The sequence below is a fragment of the Eurypyga helias genome, unplaced genomic scaffold (genome assembly GCF_000690775.1).
Source record: "Eurypyga helias isolate BGI_N326 unplaced genomic scaffold, ASM69077v1 scaffold15067, whole genome shotgun sequence".
Lineage (NCBI taxonomy): Eukaryota > Metazoa > Chordata > Aves > Eurypygiformes > Eurypygidae > Eurypyga > Eurypyga helias.
In genome coordinates this window covers 11422-11814 of record NW_010263816.1, presented here as the reverse complement: position 1 = coordinate 11814, position 393 = coordinate 11422, and the positions used below count along the sequence as shown (strand labels likewise).

At 59.8% G+C, this 393-nt stretch overlaps 1 protein-coding gene across 1 annotated transcript in view; it reads left to right on the top strand.

Moving 5' to 3' along the window:
* Positions 1-393, top strand: part of GBA2 (glucosidase, beta (bile acid) 2) — a gene marked incomplete at its 5' end in the record, with an annotated part of 17390 nt that overhangs the window by 5751 nt on the left and 11246 nt on the right. Inside the window, 2 exon segments of the mRNA XM_010156199.1 lie at positions 76-201; positions 304-393. The exon segment at positions 304-393 is cut by the window's right edge and continues 26 nt beyond it. Of these exon segments, the coding sequence (XP_010154501.1) occupies positions 76-201; positions 304-393 (216 nt within the window).

Below are 393 nucleotides of genomic sequence, written 5' to 3'. Positions count from 1 at the left end.
CCAGCCTCTTTCCCGTGGCTAGGTGGGCTTCCCAGACTAAGCCTGTGTTGTACTCACTAAACCCCTGCTCGGCAGGCGGTACACCCGTTTTTTTGGCAGTGGAGGTGATGCCGCTCCTGCCCTGTCACATCACGCCCTGACACACTATGAGGATTGGGAGAGGAAGATCGAAGCGTGGCAGAAGCCTGTCCTGGAGAACAGGTAAGATAGACAGGAGCGCTGTCCCAGTGGCCTCCCGGGGCTGGTCGCAGCAGGAGCATCCCTGCTGCGGCCACTCTGGTTGAGTTTCCCTCTTGCCCGCAGCCAACTGCCTTCCTGGTACAAGTCGGCCCTCTTCAATGAGCTATACTTCCTGACGGATGGGGGGACCATCTGGGTGGAACTGCCCCCGGA